This window comes from Panthera uncia, chromosome D2 (assembly GCF_023721935.1).
Source record: "Panthera uncia isolate 11264 chromosome D2, Puncia_PCG_1.0, whole genome shotgun sequence".
Classification (NCBI taxonomy): Eukaryota; Metazoa; Chordata; class Mammalia; order Carnivora; family Felidae; genus Panthera; species Panthera uncia.
The window spans coordinates 60481477-60505200 of record NC_064818.1 but is presented as its reverse complement, the minus strand read 5'-3'; the positions used below and the strand labels follow the sequence as shown (position 1 = coordinate 60505200).

Genomic DNA, 23724 nt, shown 5'->3' with positions numbered 1-23724 from the left:
AGGGAGGCACACCGTAAGAGACTCTTAAATACAGAGAACAAATTGAAGGTTGGTGGGGTGGGGAGAGATAGGGGAGAGGGGAAAATGGGTGATGGGCATTGAGGAGGCACTTGTTGGGATGAGCATTGGGTGTTGTATGTAAGCAATGAAGCATGGGAATCTACCCCCAAAACCACAAGCACACTGTGCACACTGTATGTTAACTACCTTGACAATAAATTATTTAAAAAAAAAAAACCTTTATACATAGCATAAATAACACTACAATAAGCACCTTCAATATGGCAGAGTTATGCACAACTGAGTTTTTTCTGGATTAATTCCTAATGTAGAATTCTCAAGTCAAAGTTTGCACATTAGGAGGCCTTTAATATTTGCTACCAAACTCTCTTCTAAAAAGTTGACATCAATGCAAACTCTACCCACAGTATATAAAAGTGCCTACTGCCCCCATGTTCTCACCAGATGGGTATCATCATTGGTTTTCATCTTTGCCAATTCAATAGGCCAAAAAAAGGGATAATTATTCTTTTAGTTTTCATTCCTTTGGTTACTAATAACGTGAATCACATTTGTATATGTTTATAAGCCGTTCATATTTTTCCTTTGTGAGTTGTTTACTTATGGCCTCTACCAGTTTATTCACAGGGGTGATCATCTTTTTTAAGTTGGTTTACAAAATTTTTTATATATTAAGGAAATTAACCCTTTCTCTGTCATATTTGATGCAAGTACTTTTTTTTGCCTTTCCATTTTTAAAGTACTTCCTACTATACTGATGATACTTTCAACTTTTTCTGAGAGAGAGAGAGAGAGGAAGAGAGAGAGAGAGTGGGGTAGGGGCAGAAAGAGAGGGAGAGGGAATTTCAAGCAGACCCCATGTTGTCAGTGCAGAGCATGACCTGGGCCTCAAATTCACAAACCATGAGAACATGACCTGAGCCCAGATCAAGAGTCAGACACTTAACTGACTGAGCTAACCAGGCACACTGATGCTCTCAACATTTTATGCAGACAAAGCTATTACTCTCTTCCTTTGTGATTTCTGCCTTTGATATTATACCTAGAAAATCTTCACCCTTCCTCTAGGTAACTAACCTAGAAACATGCTCACATATGTATACAAGGAAACTTGTACAGGAATGCCCACTGAAATACTTCTACAATAGTGAAAGTGTGGGGGGGAAATACCTAAATGTCTATCACTTAAATTATAGATAAATACAGTAGAAATATACAATAGAATTATCCACAGCATCTATGTGTATCATCATGGATAGTCTCAAAAATATAATGTTGACGGGCACCTGAGTGGCTTAGTTAGTTAAGCGTCCGGCTCTTGATTTCAGCTCAGGTCATGATCTTGCGGTTCATGGGATTGAGCCCCAAATCAGGCTCTGCACTGACAGCAGAGAGCCTGCTTGGTATTCTTTCACTCTATCCCTCCCCCCACTCATGCACGTGCGCTCTCTCTCTCTCTCTCTCAAAATAAATAAACATTATATGTATACATATATATACATATATGCATATATATGTATATATATCGAGTGTGGGGAGAAAAGAACAAAATAAATAATAATACATGTACTATAATACCATGTGTGTAAATGTAAAGTACACCAAGTAATCTCTATGTTGTCTGTACATGCAACAATTTGCAGTAAAAGGATAAGAAGGAATACACACCAAATTCAAGATAGTTATTGTTGCCTCTAGGAAAGGCAGGAAAGAAAGAGGACTTTGAACGTGTCCACCCAAACCGAAAGAGGTACTCTAGTAATTTTTTTCTTCCAAAACAAATGTGACAACACATTAGTATTCACCATTTGGATGAATATCAGCTGTATTTGTCCTATTAGACTTTACTTTTCTGCATTATAATCTTTCCCGAAATGAAAAAGGGAGGGCTTCCTCCACCTTTCAAGAATATACAGAAATTCACTTTTATTTCTATAACATTTGCAATATGTCTTAAAACTTAGCAGATGGTATTAAGTAGAACTCTAAGCTAATGAATGAATGAGTGAATGAAAAGGAATGAGTGCATGAGTAAATGAATGAAAAGAGGAACGAATGAATGATTCTTAATGACTAAATACTTCTGTCACTTCCATGAGTGCCATCATTCAGATTACATAAACATACTCAGCAAATCAGAGAGAATTTAGTAGCCAAGCTGATATTCAAGTAATCATGGCCAAAGAGTAGATCTGTGCCAGTCAGTATGGTAGCCATTGCCATATGTGCCTAGTAAGCCCTTGAAATGCAGATAGTCTGAACTGATATGTGTTCGAAGTGTAAAATACATACCAGATATTACAGACTTAGTACAAAAAAAGAATCTGAAATATCATCTTACTAACTTAAAGTTCATCTTATGTGAAAATGACAATTATTTTGGATAAATTGGGTTAAACAATGTATATTATTTTTTTTAACTTTTTTTTAACATTTTATTTATTTTTGAGACAGAGAGAGACAGAGCATGAACAGGGGAGGGGCAGAGAGAGAGGGAGACACAGAATCGGAAGCAGGCTCCAGGCTCCGAGCAGTCAGCACAGAGCCCGACGCAGGGCTCGAACTCACGGACCGCGAGATCGTGACCTGAGCTGAAGTCGGCAGCTTAACCAACTGAGCCACCCAGGCGCCCCTAAACAATGTATATTATTAAAGTTAATTTCACTTGGGGCGCCTGGGTGGTTCAGTTGGTTAAGCGTCCGCCTTTGGCTCAGGTCACGATCTCGCGGTCCGTGAGTTCAAGCCCCGTGTCGGGCTCTGTGCTGACTGCTCGGAGCCTGGGGCCTGTTTCGGATTCTGTGTCTCCCTCTCTCTCTGACCCTCCCCGGTTCATGCTCTGTCTCTCTCTGTCTCAAAAATTAATAAACGTTAAAAAAATTAAAAAAAAATAAAGTTAATTTCACTTAATTCTTTTCACCTTGTTATTGTGACAGCTAGAAAATTTACAATTACAGATACAGCTTTTTATTTATTTTTTTATTGGATGGCACTAAAATAGAACAACAGTGTTGCTTTAGATCTAAAATTGTCGAAGAAAAAACACATGTCCAGTTTTCACATTTGCCTAATCTGAATGCAAACCAACCACCTCTTTAAATAAATAATGGTATGAAACTAGATGAGAAAGTATGAGGTCATTACGTTGCACAGCCGACAACTTGGAAAATTAGACCTTACACAAATTGTTCCATAAGGCACTTAATAAAACTTGAGGGAAGTGGAAAATTTTGTATTAAGTTCTGTAATACAAAATAGATTCACTTCCAGAAGTAGACCATAAGGTGAGAAGGTAACATGAAATACAACAACCAGAAAGGAATGACATTTTGTTGTCAGTCTCCTGAAGTTTCTGTTCCCCCGTGGAACACCACTGAATTAGCTCATGTTATTCATAGTCCTGGGCTTGCTTTCTTTTTAGTGCAGTCTACTCTTGACTGGACAGTGATGATTCTAGTGTAGACCTATTGACAGTAGGATCCAGATGTGGCCCAGGCACAGAGGAGTATCATGGTCAAACAAAGCTACCAAAAAGTAATTTCAGACTAACTTCAGTACTTCGTTGGTATCAGTGACTGGGAAGGAGGCGTATTATCCACATCAATACCTAAAACCCCCTTCCCTCATAACCTACAGCTACTCTTACATCCTCAACTCCAAAATTCCTAGAAAAACTTCTTTCATGTGTTGCCCATCTATTCCTTCCTTCATTGTCACCATGACCATGTATCTCAAAAGCGAGGAGAACTGTTCTGAGAAGGGAAGACCCCTTCCCCTGAGTGGGGAGGAGGGGTTGCCAGTAAGAAAGTACAAAGCCAGAACCCTCTCTAGTAGACAGAAGAGGAAAATGTGGTGGGGGAAAAAAAATGATGTTTGCATTTGGTGTCCTGTCCAAACCAGCCAAAGCCAGGAGTTATAAGTCTACGCATAGCATTGGAGTTCAACATGGGGAACTCAACTGATTAAAAGATCAGATTTTACAGAGCAAAAGTGAGGGGAGGTACAAAAATGTACCTTGAGTTGTGTTTTACTGGAGAGTAATTTAGTAAATTACTGAATGGAAGGATTTCACAAGTCAGAGAGCATCAGTAATAGTCTATATTAAAGAGGAATTAAGTCTTCTCTAAATAGGTGCCATTTGGAGACATATTGATTTTCAGAAGTGACACCTACAAAGGGACCATAAATAACAAGGAAATTTTTTATAAGTCTTAGAAATAGAGACAGATATATTACAATAGGCACTGACTCTTTTTTTTTTTTTTTTTTTTGGCTTTTATCTGGTTGAAATAGTCTACCTGAAATTCCATGACCAGTTTAATATGAATGTCACTAATTCAAGAGCTAGCTTTAAAATGCTCTAAGTTTGGGGCACCTGGGTGGCTCAGTCAGTCAAGCCTCTGACTTTGGCTCAGGACATGATCTCGCATTCCAGGAGTTCAAGCCCCACGTGGGGCTCTGTGCTGACAGCTCAGAGCTTGGTGCCTGTTTCAGGTTCTGTCTTTCCCTCTCTCTCTGTCCCTCCCCTGCTTGCACTCTGTCTCTCTCTCTCTCATTCTCAAAAATAAACACTAAAAATAAAATAAAATAAAATAAAATGCTCTAAGTCTATGTCCCCCCCTCTCTGAGTGCTGGCTCCTAACCTGCCATTTCTCCCCCTCCTTCTCTCTGCCCTTGCAGGGACCTGCAATCACTCAACCCTTCCGCTCTGCTTAGCCCATTAGCCTCCTCCTGGCTTTATGGTTCTGTTTTCCCCACCTTACCCCAGAGTCAAGTACTCCTGAGTGCCCTCCACAACACTTTCAACCCTCTTCCCCGACCTCCTATTCACCTGTGACTCACGATCCCAGTGCTACCTTTCTCCTGCTGTCCATTTCTCAGCTTCCAGGACACCAAATGCTGCTGGAGGGCAATGCAGAAGTATGGAGCAGGGACCTTACAAGTTCAAGTTAGACACATTGACTCGTTCCTTCCCTCCTCTCAGAAATTCTCATTTTAGGGAGTGCCTGGGTGGCTCAGTCAGTTAAGCCTCCGACTTCAGCTCAGGTCATGATCTCACGGTTTGTGAGTTCAAGTCCCACATTGGACTCTGTGCTGACAGGTCAGATCCTGGATCCTGCTTCGGATTCTGTGTCTCCCTCTCTCTCTGCCCCTCCCCAGCTTGCACACTCCTCTCTCTCTCTCTGTCTCTCAAAAAGTAAATAAACATTTTTTAAAAAAAATTTTTTAAGAAATTCTCATTTCAATTTCTTGTGGAGACCCATATATCACTGGCTCAGCTTCTTCAGACCTCTCTTCTCTGGACCACAGTTTCACCATGGTCACACTCACACTCAGCAGATGACCTGATCTGAACAGACAGAAGGCATCTCAAGAGACCCCAGTCTTCATCACAAGACACCAGTGCTACATAAATCTTCTTCCTTCCTGTCCATATCAAATGAAGAGCTGGTGGCCTTCATCTTCTCTCCTGGTATGTGCATGTGAATAAACATATGTAGACATATACCCATTCATATAAATCCACACACTCTGTAACTCTGCACACATGCAAACACACATGCCTACCTTGAATCTCATCCTCTCCTTCTGTGCATCCTCTTTGTGCCTGACACCAACATGAATTTCATCCTATCTCTAAAATGTTTACTAAGGATTGGAAGAGCACCTCTCACCCCATTACACTCGGGGAGTGGGGCTGCAACTAAAAGGAACAGAGGTCTTGCCTAGTTTATTCCATGTTTCTAAATACTTTGAATTTTTTATAACAAAAACATATTTATATTATGTGTATGTTTAATCGTTTTCCTCCAGTCTTTCGGAGCCATAAGACTTATACATATGACCTAAGTCTACTGCCTCCATTCTCTCACCACCTCTTCCCTTCTGAGCCCGTGGCAGTCAGGTTTCCATGCCCAATAACCTCCCAGAACTGGACTCTCAAAGGGCACTTGTGAGTGACTTCCTTGTGGCCACATGCCTCCCCGAGTTCCACTTCTCCTGGCAGATGCTAACAGCGATAACCTACTCCCTCCCTGAAATTCTCTTTCCTTGGCCTCTGTGAGACTGCCCTCTGAGTTCCACTGCAAAATTGGACACATTTCACTAAAAGATCCTGCAAACAGCCAAATGAGCTTCTTTTTACTTCCTTATAAAATCAGGGGAATGGACAGGCACCGCAGAATGGGGAGCCTCTAAATGTGTGTAGGAGTATTTGCTTCTGAAATGTCACCCTCTAAACAACACACTACACACCCTCACACAGCCACATTCGCCACTCTCTTCACTTTGAGGAAAAGCCAAATACGATAAGATCACTTCAAAGTTCTCATAACCCTCAGAGCTGCCAAGGGGACTTCCTATCAGCCATCTCTACATACACCCCCACCACACGGGCCACAGGGCTGGGTGCTCCCTTCCTGAGCTGCTTCACTCAGCTTCTCTCCACTCCATCTCTGTCTCTTAACTGTCTCTTGTGAGGAGAGGGAAAAAAAATAATGTCCTACCTGAACAGGATTTTAAAAAATGAAGAGGGTTTCAGTGCATGGACAAAACAAGGATGGATATTCTCTGGGGAATTTTGTTTTCCAAAACAGAAAAGAAAGAGTGCCTGGGTGGTTCAGCAGGTTGAGCATCCAACTCTTAATTTTGGCTCAAGTCATGATCTTACAGTTTGTGAGTTCAAGCTCCACGTTGGGCTCTGCACTAACAGCGAGGAGCTTGCTTGGGATTCTCTCTCCCTCTCTCTCTGCCCCTGCCCCCCTCAAAACAAATAAATAAACATTTTTAAAGAAAATAAAAGAAAATCTGTGCATGGAGAACTACAATTAGACAAACTTTTTTAGTGTATGTTAAAAACCAAAGAGTGTAAGCATTAAACGAAGTGATGTAGGCGGGAGCACTTTGCAAAACGTAACTTGCAAGACAAATGTTGGATACTTCCATCATCATCCATCTCAGAGACATTGAATACCAAATGAGATGATATATGTAAAATTGCTTTGTCAACTGGAAAAAACATTTTTGAATTGTATTTATTATGTGATGTTTTGCCTTGGGCTAGATTAAGAGTCAGATCATGGCAATGTTGAACAAAATTAAAATACCTGCTAATTTCTTTTAAATCTACATTCCTGGAGCTGTTTATAAACTGAAAATTCTAATTAATTTCCATTTTCTCACCTCTTTTCAGACGAATTGATCACAATAAACTTCAAACTCTATTAACAACAGAGTAAAAGTTCCTGGTGACTACTAACTAGAACACAGACTTTGGAGTTGAGGTCTGAAAGTCATCTCTTGTGCTCCGCCCACCATAACATGGCAAGTCTTTTTTCTCTTGTGACTATTTCAGCTTTTTTTTTCATTTCCATATCCTTGGGCATCTTCAAATTATGGTTCTACTGAAGTAGCTTCCAGGACTTTCACTATATCTGAGCCTCTCTGATTTCCAATCCACCCTTCCTTCAGGTGCCCAACAACCCAACATCATTTTTGCTACTGCAACTAATTTCTTAAAATAACTAATATTATAAACAAAGTGATGAGTCAGAAAATAAAAACAAATAGAATACTTATTGGAAAGGAAGAGGAAAACCATCATTTACTAGAGAAGGCATGATTATATAACGAGAAACCCTAGAAAATTAACTAAGAAGCTATGTAGTGGGATGGGTTGGTTACAAATAAGCATGCAAAGATCAACAGTTTTCCAATATGGCAGCAGTAACCAAGTGGAATACATAATGGGGGAAAGAGTTCTTTCGCCTTAACGTCTAATCCCTACCAGAGGTACACTCACCTTGATGAGTGAAATGGTGTTAAAAGATTACTGAAGTCTTTAGTTTTTCTATGATAGTAACTATTTGCAACCTTTATGTGACATGGGTTTTCTTCCCTATTTTTGTTTTATTTTCATCTTATGTTCCAGGTTTAAAGAGCTTCCTGTTCCAAGTTTCAGCCTGGGCAACCTTGCAGGGGTGGGGAACAGGAGCGAGAGGAAGGGTATGGTGTAGTTACTGGGCCCCAAGGCAGTGGGTCAGCTGCAGCACCCTGGGAGTTATCACTGACCAGGATGAAAACTGCAAAACACTTCTGACTCTTCTCCCTTGACCTTCACAGACATTCAATTCTCAAATCCTTTAAGTTGGTCTCTTTAAAGATCTCATGGATTTACTCCTTTCTCCTCATCCCCAGTGCCTGTCTCTTACCAATATCCTCAGGAACTTGGGCCCAAATAGCAACTGTCTCTTGGCTGCTCCTTTAGCCCAGACCCTGACCGCTTGTCTGTTTCATTTTTTCCTCCTGGTCACATTTACTGTGCCACTCCTCTGATAGTTAATATCCTGCAGAACATAGGCTTGGAAGGCTAACCAAGCCAGGTTAGTATACAGATTCACCTCTAACCAGAGACTGCATGGGTCTGAGACCCAGTTCTGCCACTGATTAGCTCTGTGACTTTGACCATATTACTTAATTATTCTGAGCCTCAGTTTCCTCATTTGTAAAACAGGCCTAATACATAAACAGGAAAAAATTACTATGAGAATTAAAAATAATATATAACATAAAAGACCTATCACAGGATTGGACACATAATGACACAATAGGCATTCAAAACTTGTGACCTCTACCATGGGAGTTGTGGTCATTATCACAATTAGTCTATACCGTCTACTGGAGCAAGTTAAATGCCTAAGTTTGGTCTCTAAGACCATGTAAATGGTCCCCACTTAACATATTCAAAGGTATTCTCCAATACCAAATAGCCAGCTGTGTGTCCCTGCTGGCCAGCTCCGTCTCCGCACCCAAACATACTCACCCCATCTCAGAACTTTTGACTCTTCATTTTCTCTCAGCCTAAAATGCCCTTTTCACTTGTTTCCAAATATGCCCCCTTCAAGAAAACTTTCCATTACCCCATCCATGTGCTTCCACAAGCCTTTTCTATATCAATACCATCAACGTCACATGCAGTTAGCTCTTACGACCCTGCGTGACTAGCTCTGTCCTAGACGGTTTAAATGAGGTATCTCACTGAGTCCTCACAACAGCCCTATGAACCAGGTACTATTACTCTGACCATTCTACAATTCTACAGTTGGGCTCTGAGAGGGTGAGCTGCTTGCTCAAAGTCACAAAGTTGGACATTGGGAAAACCAGGACTCAAAACTAGATCTCAGCTCTCAACTGCCACACCATTCTTCAACACATGCTTTTAGGAAATGGCTGGATAAGTAATTTTAACACATCAAAGTCCAGCCCAATCACATCTTCTTTGTCAGCGAGGAAGCCAGTTCTTATTCATCTCCCCTACTCTTACCCCTTTGGCACTTACAGCTGTTTTAAACAACAAACACCATATTATATTCTCTCCTAGACAGTGTCTCTTCTGCATAATTGGACACTCACTATTGTCAGTGGCCAGTATAATGTAATGATGCATAATTGGGTATTGTTCACTAAGTGGAACCGCAAAGTGATAGTCTGGATTTTTTTATACACTACTCATAGAGACCAGTCTCATTTTTCCCCAGATATACCTCAGAAACCTTCTGAAACAGAAAATAAATTTATTGAAGGTAAGGACCATGTCTTATATTCCTTTATGTCTCAGAAACTTCTGCACACACTAGAGATACCCCAAAATAACTTTTGGTTCATAATTGGTCTTCCAACCAGGCTCTCTACCAGGTGGGGATGGTAGATCCTTGGACATATTCAGGACAAAAGGATTTAAGAGATAATGATCTTCTACTATCATCTCAGAACAGATAGCACACTCGGTCCCTATACACACTGGGAAAAATATTTCCAATTGTCAGAAGGCAAAAGCAAACTTAGTTTGATGGCATCAATATGATGCTTAATATGCTACATATTTGGCATCTGTTCCAGAGGAGGCTGTGTGTCAGGAACTCAGAAAAGGTCTCCTGGGCATATAGGCAGCTCTCAGTCTGTCTCCTACACATTAAATACGCTCAGGCTAGGGAATATACATTTTTAAATGCATGAAACATGAGCCAGACTTGACACCCATCTATCAGGGCTGCTTTAAGGATAATAAAATCAGTGCTGCCATTATAAGGAGAGGAAACTTGATGACCCACTGGAGATTTCTTCCAATCTAAACGATTCTATAAATTCCCCTAAAATCATAAAAAAGCAGATTAAGGATTCATGTAGGTGTTTGGACTATAAATACAAATTAATTTCTGCTCCAGCTGCAATTTTTCTCATCCTTGCAAGAGGCACCTCTATCTCTGAGGTATTTCTGGGTGAAACACCAACAGAGCAGCTAAAGATAGATAGGTCTCCCCCCAGTTGACACCTATTTTCTTCTAATTTCACAAATAAATCTGCTACTTGCAATGAACTGAATTGAATCTTGCTGCTGTCCAAAAACATTTATCACTGAAAATCTGTTTTGTTTAGGGAGTAAGATATAATTGTGTACAGATTCAATAAGAATCTAAATGTTCCACTGAGAAATTCTTCATTGAAAATGTTTTGTTTGGACTCTAAGTAATCTATTTATTTCCATTTTCAGTTACTAGTCATATTATTGTATTTGGTTTTCTTAAAAAAAAATTTCCTGCTTAAACACTCCTCTAATGAAAAAAATTGAATAGTTTCTGACATCAAAAACTCATATTATTCTCCTTCTCAATTGGTTTTGTGAAACTTCCAACAGACCTTTATAAAAGAAAGAAAATTAATTATTTTTTAATATTCCTTCAGCTATTAGAGCTCAATAACTAGAAATCAAAAGAAAATAGTAAATAACATTCTTTAAAGATTAATTTATCACCTAATATATTTTTGGCTCTTGTATTTGCTCTGATTCAATGTGAAGTCAGACACCAAAATAGAAATGAACAAATGGATTGTGGATCATTTCTCCAAATGCATGGGGATAAATGCATAACCCTAAGGAAATGTGCTCGGTTATGACATCACAGCTGTTTCTCCTATAAAAAGAACTATGTCCTGCAGCAAACTATAATTTCCCAAATAAAGGGAATAAAAGATTAAAGAAAAGAAAAACATGTCAGCAATAAAATCCAAGGAGTGCAACCAGATGCCAGACACATTAAAATACCATATCTGACAAAGGATTAAAAAAAGAAATCTTGTACCACTTGAATGCCTAACTGCAAAGTATTTCCATTCGAGCTCATGAAAGGTAAGAAATTGGGGTATATTTTTGCAATAATGGCTGCATGTATCCATGAGCCTACACGGTCCTCTCCCACATTTACCTTGGCCATGTGACTTGCTTTGGTCGATGGGACATTAGTAAGTATGACACAAATGGAGGCCCCAACCCCACACGGGGGCTTATCCTTTCTTGCTGTTCTTAAAAAGCTGAGACTGTCAGCATGAGAATCAACCTGGGCCAGCCTAGTGGAGACGTAGTTCATTTGCTGCCATCACCCCAGCCAATTGCCAGAATCAACCACACTGTACAAGTGAATGATGCCACTTAGATCAACCAGCTGCTAGCAACCTGCCAGCTGCCTGCAGAAACATGAGTGAGGCCATCAAGCCCAACAGAAGAACTGGCTAGCTGAGCCCAGCCCAAATTGCCAACTGATAGGATTGTGGCCTAATAAATGATTATTGTTTCAAGCTACTAAGTTTTAGATTGGTTTGTTATACAGCAAAAGCTAACTGATACCAAGGTCATCACAGAACCTATTCCATGAGCACACCAGTTTATGGGCCAGCCACCATAAAGTGAAAGGGAAAGGCTTCCCTAAGGATGGATGAGTCTAGTAACTATTCCACAAAGTGAGTTTAGATATGTAATGCTGAGTTGCTACACTAAGCCACTTACAAATAAGCTTTGTTTTGGAGATGCTTCTAAAGTCTACATCCAAAGTGCGATGTCAAGGCAATAACAGCTAACATTTATTAAGTGCGTGTGTTGAGCTGTGAGCTTGGTAGAGACAATCTCATTTAATCTACACAAAACCACATATGAAAGGTATTACTATTTTCTGTATTTTACAAGTCAAGAACTGAAGCTCAGGGAAGTTAAGTAACTTGCTTGGGATCACACAGTGTTAGGAGTGAGCTTGAACTCAAATGTGATTTGCTCAACAGTCATGGCTCTTAATCACTAGGCTTTTCTACGTGATACCCCCCAAACTATCCCCCATTGAAAGGCTTCTTTAGTCCATTGGACTGGGAAATTATCTGCACCAAGAGACTTACTCTCCCTTTCTTAAAGCCCAGATGGCCAGGCAGAACAGACCTAGTCAAAGATAGAGAGGAGTTTGAATGGACAGTGGATGTGGTGGGTCTTTCCCTGACCCTCTGACCTCTGACCCAGTGACTCAGAGAGCAAGGGAGCTTCAGGACACCGGCAGGGGCTTTGTAACACATAAGGGCCTGGCCCACCCACAATATGGGGCCCAAGCCTCTTGTGATTATGTGCTAATCAGGTTAGCAATGATTCCCTTTCCAGGGGGCATGCAGGTGGGGAGGAAAAAGGAGTCATGGAAGGGCTGGAAAATAGGTGAAAAGCTGGGCAGAAATCCTTTTCTTCTTGGGGGCAGGGAAAGTGTTCCCATGAGGAGAGGGAAGAGGTTCACTGTCTGCTGCACATTTAACGCCTGTCTGTCCTTTGTTAACAAAACCTCTGAAATCAGGCCTGCTGTTTCTTGGGATTCCTGACAATTTTAACTGCTCCAACCCTAACTCTTAATATTGAGAGGAAAACAAGAGTGAGGAGAAGGGAGTCCATCAAGATAACCCCTTTTGAAAGACACTTGTTTCCAAATAAGTAAAATGAACAAAACCCTTGCTAAGCAAATCAAAGATCTAGTACACCAGTCAGCTGAGTATCTCCCTGGGTTAGCTGAAGTTACAAGTGTTTAAGGTACTCACGGCTGAAGGTATAAACTTGTTTTTAACCTCTGCCTGCCTAATGGAGCCTACCAGTTCTCTTTAAGGAACTCCTAATGTGTGCAGGACTCTAACGCCTCAGGAAGTTATTCCCGGCACATTTATAGAGAACTAGTGAGAGGGAATAGAAGAAGGTATGTGATAATTGAGCACATTAAGTACATGTAGGCAAGTGTGAAGGGACACAGGTTGAGGAACTTATTCATTTTAAATGAAGCTGAACACAATTTTAAGAAAAGCCCCAACATCTGCATATTAAAAGCCTGCTCCTGCAAAGGAGACCAGTGGGTCCTGCACCACCCTCCACAGTCACCCTCTTTCTCAAGGCCGGCAGACATTTTCTAAAGGCACACAAACCACTCTGAACGTTAGCTCCTTCATCTGTTAAATGAGGCCGTTGTGAGGATGAAAAGTAAAGTAGTGGCTCCCGTTCTAGATTCCTTAGATTTGAATAACTCCTCCCCGAGATCTTGAAAGCACCAGCATAGTCTTAGTAATTTCTTCTTTTGCTAAGTTTTAACATGAAATAGAAAAAGACTAATAGATAATAATAATGTAGTGTTTGCTCTGGTCCAGGGGTCTATTTCTAAATGTTTTACATATATTAATATAATCTCTCCAACAACCCTATGAGATAGCTATGATTATCCCTACTTAACAAATGAGGAAACCGAGTTGCCACAGACAGGTTAAGTAAGCCACCCAGGGGCTCAGATCTCATGGCAGAGACAAGATTCAAATGGTAGTAATCTAGCAATAGGATCCACACTCTCAACAGACAGCACATTGTCAGGAGCTCTCAGCAAGCACTTCATAAAGGAAAGGAATGCACAAAAAATAAAAGAGAATGCCATTTCAAAAAATAAATAACATTTTACATCTCCAAAACTAAGGAAGAAGAACACAGTGGGGGGAAGCTGCAGTCCCCCTAAATAAAAAAAATAAAATGAACCTTATGCTACACAGCCATTGTGCTCATTACATTACAAACCAAGGAAATACTTCTTTGGGAACATATACATCCCCCGCAGTCCCCAGATCAGCATTTGGAAACCAGTGAGATATGACAATGCACGGAAAGCACTTTGACAACATTCCCATCAGACATTAGTGGTTGCTGGGGTGCTGTAAGATCATGAACCAGCTGTCCTGGAACCCACCCTCTTACAGTGTTCACACTATGCAAACCAGATGCAGACAGGCATGTAGCCCCCCACAGGCAGGCCACATGGATGTACACAAATCTTGTTTATGGCCAGCACTAGCACTCTGTTTTCTGAACGACCCCTCTCCAGTTGCTGCTTCATCCTCCCTGACACTCAAGGAGCAGGTGCAGGAAAGCAGACATCCCCCAGGAAGTCACAGGACGAGGTGGCAGTGGAGAAGCTGCCCACAAGGAGCATGCTGGGGAAGAAACCTCAACCATTCCCAATGTTTTCAATACTCTTTGCTGAGGACAGCAAGAAGGCTGAAGGTATTTCCCCTTCTCAACTCGTTCTTCTTCCCCTTGATTTTGGAACAGAACAAAAACCTGCAGATGGGTTTCTAGCCAGCAGCTTTCGCTGTGCCTTTCTGTCCCTGGATCTCTGTGGTGAGGGAGCATCTCCAACAATTCCAGCCCAGCTTTGGGGAGGATGACCACTTAGTTATCTGTGAGTGGAGCAGGCAAGAATGATGTTTGGCACAGGCTACACTCCCAGCGACTGAGATGCAATATTGGAATTCTGCCTTCCACATCTTAAAACAGTTCTTTAATAATTGAACAATTCCTTTGGAATTAGAGAAGTTGGAAGTAGTCATAGAAATGAAATGTTCAGTGGCTTTACTGGGAGGCACCACAAAACAGTGGTGAATGGTTCCAGTCTGGCTTCCAGTGACTAAGGTCTACGAGTGGGGTCGGTGAGTGTTTTCTGTAAAAGGCCAGATAGTTACCTTTGCAGACTTTGTGGGCCATACGGTCAGAGAGTTACCTTTGCAGACTTTGTGGGCCATATGGTCTCTGTCACAACTACTCGGCTCTACTGCTGTCTCATGAAAGGAGCATAGGCAATACATAAACGGAAGAGTATGACAGTGTGCCAATAAAACTTGATTCGTGGACACAGAAATTTGAGGTACGTTTCATCTTCTTTTTATGTCATGAGATATGATCATTCCTTTACATTTTTTTCTAACCACTTAAATACATAAAGCCCATTCTTGGTGTGGGCCATGTTGGGTCATCACTTACCAAACCCTGCTTTATAACTGTAGCTCTGGCATATCTTAGCTATAAACTCTTGGGCAAGTTTTGTTTTGAAGCCTCAGTTCTCTTCTCTGTAAAACAGAAACAACAGCACTGGCCTCATCTGGGTTTCCCGTGGATACAGTGAAAGCAAAATGCTTTAGCACAGGGCGTCTGGGCACGTACTCAGTATGCTATAAATGTGAGCTGTGACTGCCATTTCCCTCCACTCTTCAAAACTCTTGGCAGCTTCTGCCAAATCCATCCAGGCTACCATCAAACAGGACAGAGGTTTCTCATGTCTCTAACAACAAAGAAACATTCTAGACTTTTCATAACAACAGCACTAGCCTTTGAGAGTTAATGGGGCCTTAAAACATGCCTCAAACCCTGGATGCGCTCATCTGTCCATTTCCTGCTAGATCTCAGTCTCTGGAGTTCAGGAGCTGAGGACAAGAGTATGAGGTAGTTTCTCATGCTCTAAGCCAGAAATAATGATATTTTTTTTGAGCAGTGGCCAATTCTCATGGCCACTGGCGTTCCTGTAAGGGCTTTATGCAATTCTTTCCCTTCATCTTCACAATAACTGAAGGATGCTGATAAGATGGTGAGCTCCAAGTGTCAGACAAGTGTTTCAGGCTTCAGAGAAGATCTGAAGTGTTGGAAGGTCAGGCAACTAGCAAGACGGCAGGCCTAGTAACCAGGAGGTGTGATGTTCCTTCTTGAACCATAGCTCTTGCTTTGGAGTAAAGAAAGGATGACCATCTTTTAGAGCCCCAGGACTCTTCCAACTGAACCCATATACTGAACCCCTGGGTAACTTGTTTAAATGCAGATTCTGATTCATTAGGCCTGGGAAGGTCCTGAGATTCTGCATTTCTAAAAAGTTTTCAGGTGATGCCAATGGCATAGGTTCTGGAACCAGGCTTAGTGTAGACAGGCTCAAGACACAGTGAGAAGCATGAGTTCTGCCTGTTGATGACCAAAGTGGCCTACATGAGATGAATCAATGGCCATGGTTTACCACAGTCAAGAGCCTTTGGAGCCAGACTGCCAAAGTTAGATTCATAACTCCACCAGGTGCCAGATGTGTGGCCTTGGGGGAAAGTCTCTCAGCCTTTCTGTGCCTCATGTTCCCTGCCTATAAAGGGGAACAGTGGTGGCTCTCATCTCATAGAGTTGTGAAGATGAATTAAATAATCCACATATAAAACATTTAGAGGAATGTCTAATGCATGGTAAATATCCGATAAATGTAAGATAATCAAAAGATTGGGAAAAATGAAGATTTATCTAAAAGTGTGCCATAAGAGGTTTGTTCCCCTGCACAACTAATGACTTGTGCTGATCCATTCAAACCCTCCTCTCACTCAAGCCATTTTATAGTTAAGTAAACCAGACCTGCAACTAGTCAGTTATAAAATTAAATTAGGGAGAAAATTTACCCTGAAAGGGCAGGACCCAGATGCCAACAAAGAAGCAGTGATTTCCAGTTCAGTTCATTATTTATTCATCTAAGGGACATGCCCATTCCCTAGACATCTAGGCACAAGAAATGATCAAGAATGCATATAGCGATTTCCTGAGCAGCATAAACCTGAACTTCACCAGAGTCCTTTTCTCACTGGAGTCATTTAGTCTGTCACTCTCGTAAGTGGTATGCTCCCATGGGTATGACAGTTCAGTGTTAATGTTGTGGGGTCAAGCTTATTTCCTTTCCCCCAAATTATACCATCTCCTCAGGTGAATCGTGCATCATTTCACCCTCCCATCCAGCCAGCTGTCATTCATTGTGTGCTCACCATAACCCCTGAGGTCTTTGTGTGGGTAAAGCACAGGGCCCAGTGCACAGGCTTCATGCAGTAAAAGATGATTGCGATTAGAGCAAATTCGGGGTGCCATCTTTTAAACAAACCACAGTCTGACCATGGCAACTGGTTACTGGATATCAACTAGATACCAGGAGGTTGGAATGGGGGAAGGCCAAGTGGAAACTTGGTAGGAAAATGCCCACTGCCTTTTCTAAAGTTGGACTGGCAATTTATCACTCAAGTGAGAAACTAAGTGAGCAAGGGCCTGAGAGGAAGAGGGTCTCCTGGTTGCTGGTCTTCATGACCTGTTGGGAAACCTCATCTCCTTCAACAGCGCTGAGTCTCATCCTCTCAGTCAGTCCATCTAGAAATTTCAGCTGTGGCTGACATTCCTGGCACACTTGATATGGCCATCATTTCCTGAAATAGTCTGGCAGTTTCAGCCTCAGGTACACATGGAGTCAGCTTTTCTGCCTCAGGCCAGGGCTTCCTCAGATGTGGGCATGGATACAACTAAAGTATCTCAATCTTCTTTAGAAGCAACCCAATGACCTGGGGACAACTTTCAACCAGTGGGGAATGGGAGTCAATGAACAATGTCCCAGCCTCCCCTCCTTTGGCAGGACAATTCTGCAGTGGTTTCAGTGGATCCTCAAAGAAATTCCAGTGGCACTGGAACTGAGATGTCCACAGGGCATCCAGCTGTCTCCCTCCCTTTACTGGCTTCTCCTCCTTCCCAGTCTCACTGTTCTGCTTCCCCACTCCAACTTCCTGAGACAACCTCCCAAACTACCGAAACCCAAGCCCTGTCTCAGTCTCTGATTTGGGGAATCCACACTGAGACCCCTGACCACACCAAAGGTTTTTTTCCCAGAGTCCCATAGCATCCTGTACAGAATCACAGCCCTTTTCACACTGCACTGTGGTTGCAGAGCCACAAGGTCTTCCAAGACCAAGAAAAAGAGGAACCCTGGAACCCCAGGTGCCCTGGCACGTAGACGGCTCTCAGTAACTGTTAGTTGAATGGATGCCAGAAATACATCTGCCGCCTGTGCATCGGGAGGTCAGGAGGCAACCCTTTGTCTTTTTAATAATTCACAGAATACTTTTTCTGTTTTAGAAAAGCTTGTAAAAAAAAATTGAGAGACATTAGCAGCAGGGGAAAAGACATCTTAAGGAGGTCCATCTTCATTAATCCCATCCATGACTGCCCCACAAACACACCCCAGGTTTCTCCACCTTTTTGCTTGCCTTCTTGGAAGAAACCCAGCCTCATTCACCTCTGACTGTCCATCACTGCAAACTACCTGGAGCCTCTCCTCCTCCCTCCTCATCTCCGCTTTACCTTTTGATTCTTATGCTCTGTACTTCCATCAGGGAATCATGACAAAGGACTAAATCAAAGATACTGAAGCAAGTAAAGTTGATTGTGCTGCTGCTGTTCCTTTAAATCTCTATCTCCCCTGGGCCTTGAAGCTAGAGGTTGCAAACCAGCCTCCTGTGGGTCAAGGGTGGTTGGCAGATGCATTTCTGGGAAGACCATACAATGTTCTAAAGTTTCCAACATTTGAAACTCAGTATAGGGAGCATAAAAATCTACATTTCAAGTTATTCTTGAAAAATTAAAGATCTGATGACATGAGAACGCAACTAACTAGGGTGGGGTGAGGCTGCTTCCTAGAGATGGCACCCGCAGCCCCTCATGCACTGCAGTCCCCCCCACTCCCTTTTGCCTCTGATTCTGAGGCCCTTGTCCATTTCATGTTGCCATTTCTGATCACGACACACAGTTTTACTTTGCTCTTTCTTGTTACTGGCCCTAAGGGTGGGTATATTTGAGCTTGCTACTCGATCTTTAAACACGTGGAAAAAACAAGTTCCAAATGCTGTGTATGTTTCTTGTGTGTTTAAGTGCCTCTGGCAAGAGGTTAGAGCTTCCTACTGTAATGCTGTCATGCTGTATACCGTTAATTGGAATCCCATCTTGATGATGATGATGGTGGTGATGATGATGCACTAATACTTGGGTAATGGATAGCAGTTACTCATGACATGGATGCCTGCCTAAGCCTCCAGATGCTTTTCTTGTTTTTTAAAGAAGTCATTAACACAAGGGATTCAGAATAAATGAGGAATAAATGCATTAAAAACAGAAAGAAGAGGCCACCAGGAGGCGGCACATCTCAGGTATGCTTGCATTACCCTTGCTTTGTTGAAGAGGAGAGTAGACTGGTGGGCAAAAGAAAAGAAATTCCTCACATTCACAACTTAGACTCCAATTCTGGAAAGAATACAGACTTCTTCATCTTATCACTGAAGCTGTAAAGTCAAGCTCAAGAACCATTTTCACCTTAACCCTGAGCAAGGGGAGAACTTCGAGCACACCCCATGAATCAGCATGCCTTGGCACACAGAAAGGACATTGACAGTTTGCATCAAGTGTATAGATCCATAAACCCAGAGTAAATACTAGGATCCTCCAAAGTTAGAAGTTAGTAACAAAAATGCAAAGGCAAATAAGAAGAATAATTCCTATAACCTGTCAGAGCTCAAAGACAGAACTTAAATGGCTACAAGACATACCATTTACTGAAGGACCACCATTCTTTCAACATTTAATCAGTCACTAAACAAATATTTATCTGTGGGCAAGGAACTAGGAATGAAATGATCGTCAAGACAGACACAGGCACTGCCTTTGTGAATCTTACGGTCCAGCAGGAGTCATTAAACAAAAAATTATAATTATTTTGTTAATTACAAATGTAATGAGGGCGTGAAAGAGGAGTCAAAATATGGTAACCTGTACCAGGAGACATAATCTAGGAAGAGGGCCCCCCCTGAAGAAACACCATTTAAGTTGAGGCCTAAAGGCTGAGTAGGACTTGTCCAGGCAGCAGGCCTGTCCGTCATTATTGAGCACTTCCTGTGTGTCCTGCTACCATATCAGACATTGGGGTTAAAGAGATAAATTACCAAGTGACTTTCCTCAAAGAACTCACAGTCTATTGGGGGTAAGTAGGCTTCTATCTTATCTGCTGCTGGTAAATGATGGGGTCTCTTCATCACCATGCAACAAATTAAATAGTCATTTAACAAATGTTCTGAGACTCAGAAGAATTCAACCAAAAATCTTTCTAATTGTAAAATGTTCTAAGTGCAGAGAATTTCTCAAATAATTTAATAAAACAGATGAAACTGAGCAACTGTCAAATCCGGTGGAGCACCTGGGGCTTCCCCAAGATAATAAAGCATGTTGTCTGGAGATGTGCAAGCCCCAGAAGGAAACTTGCAGCAGGCACAGGGCAACCCAACCATCCAAAAGAAAGGTTAAATGAGGAACTGAATAAAAAGCAGTGAGGCTGGATGTTAAACTTTGGAGAACTGTAAAAAACTATTTTGTGATTAATAATATTAATAGTTCTAATACTACTACTAATAATAATGTTAATGAGAACATTGTTCAGGATAACCAAGCATACTGGCAAATCTTTTTATATACTTAACACATTCAATTCTGTGGGTAAGTACTGGGATAAAATGGGGTAAAAGTCCCCATTTTATGGCTAAAAAACTAGGGATTAGAGAAAACAAGAAACTTCTATTTATGACAATATGGCAGACTGAAAGCTAAAGTCCACAAAGCATTAGACCTGCTGAGTAAAACAACACATTCTTTTGATCACCAAATGGAGTTTACAAGTAGTCTGATCCTCGGGTGTCAAATTCAGAGGGTGAACTGCATATAAGGGCAGCTACCTCTTGGGGGTTGAGTGGGACAAGTGGCTGGACTCACTGAACAACGGGCTTGGGTTTTAATGGCCATAAAAGGATAAAAGATGTGGTGCTAGGCCTGTGTGAAGTGGGTAACTGGTACTGAGACATCTCCACATAAAGTTAGGGACTTAACAGCATTACACCCTCAGTGAAAAGAGACAATAGATAGAAATCCACCCACTGGCACAGTAAGACCACAAAGAAACCTAACAATCTCTCCTGGGCTTTGAGTGGGGAAAAAAATGTTGGCTGTCTCGAGAACTTATATCCATGGCTCTTCCATCACAAGAGTTTGGGGTTCTAATATACATGAACCAAATAGTCCAGGAAGTCCCAAGGTGAGATTTTAACATAAAAAAATATCTTAAGCAACTCATCACTCCTAGGGTACCTGGCAGAAACAAATGAAAGGGCATACCCTGAACCATTCCTGAATCCTATAAAGCTTTTCTGAAAATGAGTCCACAATCCAAAATTACAACACAAAGAGAAAAAGATCCATCATGAATGAAAGTCAGCAGTTATAATACACAATAGCAAAGATCTCCAAGGCCTTAAAATTATAGAACAATCAGATAAAGACTATAAAATAAATGTTTAAATTATTTGAAGACATAAAGAAAGGAACAAAAAACATAAGAAAAATCAAGACACTATCAACAAAGACCAGTCATATGGGAAAAAAACCTCTAGAAAATAAAAACAAATTTAGTGAAAACAAGTCTTGTTCAATTGGCTATTAGCAGAGAAGCACACCTTAGTGCATAATAAGATAAAGCTGAGAAAAAGTAACATAAGAGATAAAGAGAAGAAAAATATCAAAGAGGCCAGTAGATAAGGAAGAAAGAATGAGAAAACCCAACCTATATGTGGTAAGAGTTCCAGAAGGGGTGAATAAAGAAGATAAAGGAGACACTATTCAAAGACAGATTCAGATTCAGGAAATAGAGCAAGTCCTAAGCACTGTCATCAAAACCAAATTCATACCAAATGCATTGTGCAAAACTCCAGGACACCAAAGATAATGGGAAGCACTAGCAACCAAACAGAAGCAAAGGCAAAATGCCTGAAGAGGATTGAGAATAATGAGACTAATAGCAGACTTCTCAATGCCATTGCTAGAAACCAACACAAAGGCTGTCCAGCTTCAAAGTACACACAGAAAACAGAATTTTGACTCCATCAGTTATAAGTATGGCCAAAATAAAAACATTTTCAGATGAGCAAAGGAGAGTGTTCACCTCTGAAAAATTTATCACTGAAATAACTATGAAAGGCTCCAAAAGGAGATGGAACCTTGAAGAAAGGAACTGAGGATATGAAGAAATAGAAAACAAAAGAACAGGGGGTGCCTGACTGGCTCAGTGAGTAGGGCATGTGGCTCTTAATCTTGGGGTCCTGAGTCTAAGCCCCGTATTGGGCAAAGGGCTTACTTAAATTTTTTTTTTAAGAGGGTGGGTGACTCAGTCAGTTAAGCATCCGATTTTTGATTTTGGTTTGGGTCATGATTTCACAGTTCATGAGATCGAGCCCCACATCGGGCTCTGCACTGCTTGGGATTCTCTCTTGCTTCCTCTCGCTCTGCCCCTCCTCACCCGCCCCTCTCTCAAAATAAATAAATACTTTTTAAAAATTAAAAAAACCAAACTGGTAAACACCTTGGTAAATCTGAATAAGTATTCATTGACTCTATAAAATCATGATGCTGGCTAATGCTGGCAGAACTGGAGTGAGTATTTAGCATTAAAGCACTCCCGGTCCTTGTATTGTTAGGAATAAGCATATGGATCAACTTTAGATTAGTTTAGATTTGACGTCCTCTACGCATGCTCAATTTTTGAGGAAATTCATGAAACAGAAAATGAGAATTACATTGAGTGGTGGCAGCAATTCAGAAAAAATAAATAGATAAACCAGGAAAAGGAGAGTAGGGAGTAATGAGGAGAGAGAAGTAACCAGCAGAGGGAAAAAAGAGGGGATAAAGAAAACTCAATCCAATAGAAAGCAGGAACAGACCTTTTTCAAACCAAAAAAAAAAAAATAATAATCAGGGTAAATAATAGAAAATAAGTAGGTAGAAATAAACCTAAAATTATCAATAATTATCTGGATTAAATGTACCAATCAAAAGACAAATATAGTAAAACTTTGGATTGTAACTTGTTCTGCTAGTATTCCGCAAATTTAAAACTTTTTAATTTTAACTTGATAAACAAGCAATGTCTTGCAATGTGAGCAGTATGTGACACCGAATGTCACATGATCACAATGGTTCTTCTGAGCCAATGGCTCTTCTCTCTCTCTCTCTCTCTCTCTCTCTCTCTCTCTGCAGGATTGTGGGTGATCATCTCCCATACTCAGATGCTCAGTCTTAGGCTGTGGTGTTTTTCCAAAATCAGTGATTTTTCAAAATATTGGAAGGTGCCCACAACTGGCACTAGTGTACTTTTTGCCACTTCAAAGCACCTATGGACAGTCCTTTGTTTGTCCATCCAAGAGTAAGCTTAGGAATGCTTTCTTCATTCTAGGTCAGGCTTCCAGCACATAGAGCCCCTTTCCTCTGCTGCCAGTTACGTTAAATACAGTATATGACAAGAGTTTATTAATACTGTACTATTGTTGACATTCGTGTAAGTGTGTATACGATGGCCCCCATACAGAAAAAGATTCCATTGAGCCAACAGTGATTCGTTAGTGATAGTGAAAGTTGTCCTACACAATAACCCTCCTCTCTCTTGTTTCCCTCACACCAGCCACGAAGGCTTTCAAAGTTAAGTGCGGGTTAATTTGTTTATTTTTCTCTATATTATGTATTTTCATTATTATTTTATATTATATTACAGTATTGTAATCATTTTTATATGAATATTTTTGGGTTGTAGAATGAATCATCTGTGTTTCCATTATTTCTTATGGGGAAATTTGCTTTGATATACGAGTGCTTTGGGTTATAAGCATGTTTCCAGAACGAATTATGCTCCA

The 23724-nt window shown here is 41.0% G+C and overlaps 1 protein-coding gene across 3 annotated transcripts in view; it reads right to left on the bottom strand.

Annotated features, from left to right (window-relative positions):
* The window catches only part of CFAP58 (cilia and flagella associated protein 58), a 106725-nt gene that overhangs the window by 25002 nt on the left and 57999 nt on the right, over positions 1-23724 (bottom strand). Inside the window, exon 16 of one of the 3 annotated variants that reach the window (XM_049645699.1) lies at positions 15161-15246. The exons of 1 other annotated variant lie outside the window; for it this stretch is intronic. In XM_049645699.1, coding sequence (XP_049501656.1) covers positions 15196-15246 — 51 coding nt within the window. In that variant the 3' untranslated portion in view covers positions 15161-15195. Of the gene's footprint in view, positions 1-15152; positions 15247-23724 lie in introns of those variants that run through there. One more of the 3 variants, XM_049645698.1, reaches the window with a different exon arrangement.